This window comes from Macrobrachium nipponense, chromosome 9 (assembly GCF_015104395.2).
Source record: "Macrobrachium nipponense isolate FS-2020 chromosome 9, ASM1510439v2, whole genome shotgun sequence".
In the NCBI taxonomy this organism is placed as follows: domain Eukaryota; kingdom Metazoa; phylum Arthropoda; class Malacostraca; order Decapoda; family Palaemonidae; genus Macrobrachium; species Macrobrachium nipponense.
The window spans coordinates 44,055,900-44,059,875 of NC_061110.1; the positions used below are offsets into that span (position 1 = coordinate 44,055,900).

At 36.9% G+C, this 3,976-nt stretch overlaps 1 protein-coding gene across 1 annotated transcript in view; it reads left to right on the forward strand.

Moving 5' to 3' along the window:
• The first annotated feature begins 249 nt into the window (after positions 1-249).
• The window catches only part of LOC135218061 (uncharacterized), a 12,213-nt gene continuing 8,486 nt past the window's right edge, over positions 250-3,976 (forward strand). The window contains exon 1 of the mRNA XM_064254204.1: positions 250-324. Within this exon, the coding sequence (XP_064110274.1) occupies positions 250-324 (75 nt within the window). The remainder of the gene's footprint in view (positions 325-3,976) is intronic.

Below are 3,976 nucleotides of genomic sequence, written 5' to 3' on the forward strand. Positions count from 1 at the left end.
CCAGCAGAGGAGGTGTTGAAATTAATTACCGCCCAAAAAGGGGCGGTACTTTGAATGTCATCTTTAATCACCAACCAATGAGGAATACCAGAAGGCGGCGACAGAAAAGATCGCCTAATGCTGAAGGAGGAGACATTTTCTTTAAGGAATTGTCGACAAAGGAGGCCGAAGCAGGGAAGCAAAACAGCAACCAGAGGGCGCGGTTATGTGCCTTACCAGCCATGGGGAAGAAAGACTTCATATATCGACATGTCGTCATATTACTACACATCACCTCAAGCGGAAGATAGCAGAGCCATACAACCCTCAATGCTAACAAAACTTGTATGTGTTAAAAAGTTTAAATATAGTTCGTGTTAATGAAATCAGAAAAACTGAGCGGTGTCTTTCTAGCCTCCTGAGACTAAAAGAATTACTGCAAGAATCCAGAGAATCTACAATACAATATAAAAGAAAAAGAATTAAAAGCGATACACTAGTGGCAAAGCAAGTAAATAAAAACTTAGTATAGTAATATATGTAGGTATATACATATCAAAGAATCAGGTAAATTATACCGCAAGATGGAGGAAATTTCTTAATATTCATGGTAATTTCCTTTGTCATCCTTCTGATTGATCATTTGGAAGGAGAACTTTTTCGGAAAATCGTTTTATTCGCTAAAAAGATGTAATTCATGTTGGCGTACCAGAAATATGACTGTGTAAAACAGCCATTTGTTTTGCAAATTATTTCCTAGTCTTAACGTTTCTCGATCTTACCTTAGTTTTTTTCTCTCTCTCGATCTACTTCTGATCTCTGTTATGGAAATTAGCGGCAATTTTGCCACTGCCTAGTAATGAATGTGAAGAGATTTTAGTCTCTACAAACTATTCTACCACAAGCATTCTGTTATTTTCCTAACCAGTTTCTGCTCCACCATCCCAGCTTAGCTAATCTCTGCTCCTCAGTGAGATAAACAGAGCTCCTCCGCGTTTTAATAACCCTCTGGAAGAAAAGTTGAAACTCTTTAGTTAAGCTACACAAGTCATTAACCCTAATTAGATCACTCAATATGGCTGCCAGGTAGTTGATGGCATCCTTGGGTTGGCACAACTGCACAAGTATCCTGACGGCAATTCGAAAATCAATTTTGTTACTCATGCTAGTTTGTTACGCAAGTCAGAACTGAGTCTTATACACAGTCTTCTACCGCACCCATGTCTTTAAAATAGCTTACAGATACAGGAAACAGCAGCTAAAACGTAGTATATGGTCCAGAAAGATCAACTTCCTTTGCAAATATTTTCATATGATCACTATCCACTCAAATGGATGTTAAAGTCTGGACACCTTTGCTAATGCCTCAACTACTGTTTGCCACATACAAAAATTTTTCACTCATATGCTCAGTTCTTGGTACTCTCTCATGCAGTTTTTTACAGCATTCCACAGAAAACTTAATTTCTTATGTTGTAACCTCTTATGATTTTCTACAATAAAAATGATTCCAGATTAAAGTTGGAATAAATAGCATTAGTTTTAATTAGTGCCTATTTTTCAAGTATAAAAAATTTTACTTATAATCAGAAAAGGATTAAATACAGATCAGTCAGAGTGTAAATCTGCAAAAATCAGTCATTGAAATAAGAAGATATGATCTCGAGACGGCATTCTATAGAAAGAGCCCTACGGAGCTGAAACTTGATCGCCATAAGCATTTGTTCGACTGAATCAGTCTAATTCGTGACAAAGCAACACGTGCAATTGACCCTCTCTGTCATTTGATCCACACTTATGGGTCGTTGATACACAGGTGACTTTTAAAAGTTATTGTTTCTAACTTAATCATTAGCGTTACATCAAAGAATCGACTCACATTCTTACACACACACACACACACACACACACACACACACACACACACACACACACATATATATATATATATATATATATATATATATATATATATATATATATATATATATATATATATATAACACCAGCTGTACTGCATTGTTGCTAATTTGCTAATTTTGTGCAACCAGTCCATGTTTAGTTATTGACGGATTTGGACTAGTTAATGCCTAAAGAAACATGTCCTGAGATACTATTGCAAAAAATGAATAAATATTTTTGGTTAACTTTTTAAACATTTGTTTATCGCATTTACCGCACTGTGAGCGGCCTTGAATGAAAAATTGTATCACAATGTATCACTCATTCTTCGGAGTGGGAAGTGAGAAATATACTTTAGTTTCCTACTAAGAAACCCATTTTCTACGATAAGAACTGATTCGTTCTCTCAAAAAATATCGAATCAGAGTAAATATTTATGTATGTACTTCGGTACTTTGAACTCGTCATAGCCGTATTACAGATGTCCTATGCCATCTAGTTTACAAATGACATTTTTTACTTCTTGACTTAATTTCACTGGGTATTTTCAGAAATATAAAATTATATAATTGTAGGAAACACTTCCAACCATAACATCATTACCCATACCCATAAGCCAATTTGTGTGTAACGTGTTTGTGTTTGCGGTCTGACCGTCAAAGCATTATCGTTGTGATCGCATTTACATTTGCATTTTGTGAACCCGTAGTGCACTGACATAGTTCCAATGGCAGGTAAAAAGAGAGAGTGCCATTTTAAGAGAAAGGTACCAATGTGTGCCAAACGTGGACTACGAGAAGAGCTACTACCCGACGCAACAAGTCTCCATGGGTGAAATGCTGGCCACCTCTCGAATACCTATCAATGCAAGAAGCCCCAGATCTTGGTAAGATTGAATTTACGTCAGTTTATGTCAAGGATTTATCTTCCTATATATACTTCGTGATTACTATTTCATAATGGTAATGATAATAATTATATTAAAACCAGCAAGCTTGATTTTACTGCAGTATTTTACTGTAGGATCGGCTGTTCAGCTTTTATTTACTTTTTTTAATATACTCAGGGTTGTTTGTTTATTTGCCCCTCCAGTATCGGAACGGAGGTATTTCTAAGTGTTAGCCCCACCCGCGCTTTTACCTTGGAAATTGATTTTTCCTACAGTTTTCGTACAGTAATCGTACTTCTAATGAAGATGTAATCTTTTGGCAGTCAGCTAATATTTACTTCCCATCTTTTACCCCAACAATGAAGGAGGTGGGGTTGCTTTGGGATTTGGGGGTTTTGGGTGGGGGAGAACACACGTAAACAAAGAGCCCATGTTTGTGTTGTGGCAAAGTTCGACATATTGTAGTACGCAACCCTTCAAGGGAGCCCAATGTCCCCAGTAGAGAGAGGCTGAGAGAAACGAGAGGTTCACGTGTAGGAGGGGGGTTGCAGGGAGAGACGTAGCCTACTTTGACCAGTAAAAAGGGGAGAAAAGGTGAGGAGTTAGAAGTGGGGTTGGACAGAGAGTTATGGACATGCGCAAATAATAGGTGACCGAAACAAAACTACTACTACTTCGTCATAAGCACACAAACTGTAGGAAAAATAAATTTCCAAGGTAAAAGTAGAACGAAACAATATGTAAATCTAACGCAATTGCTCAGAAAAATCCTTTGCATAGCCTAATAACTGTAAATCATAAAAAGGCAGAACCATACAGACCAATAATGTGAAATTCTGAGTTAGTATTTGAAAGGAGAAAGATTCAGCAGTAGACACATGACATTACATCAACCCAAAGAAATCATACTGTGAGGGCAATAGCAAAACCATAAAAATTTCATGAGGCACCAGTTTTCATATTATGCATATATACGAGGGTTGTCTGTAAAAGGTTCCCAAAGATTTTTCACAATGAAAAACATTATTATTGGTATTGAATAATAAATTTTTGGAAAGCTTAAACTTTTTCCTTTTTTTTGACATAATCGCAGTTGAGATCAATGCATTTTTTGCATGCGGTGTACCATCTTCTTTATGCATGAATCGTAGAACTCTCCCGCCACTCCACGAAGGTAGCTTAAAACCTCTTCTTTCAGCTCCTCTC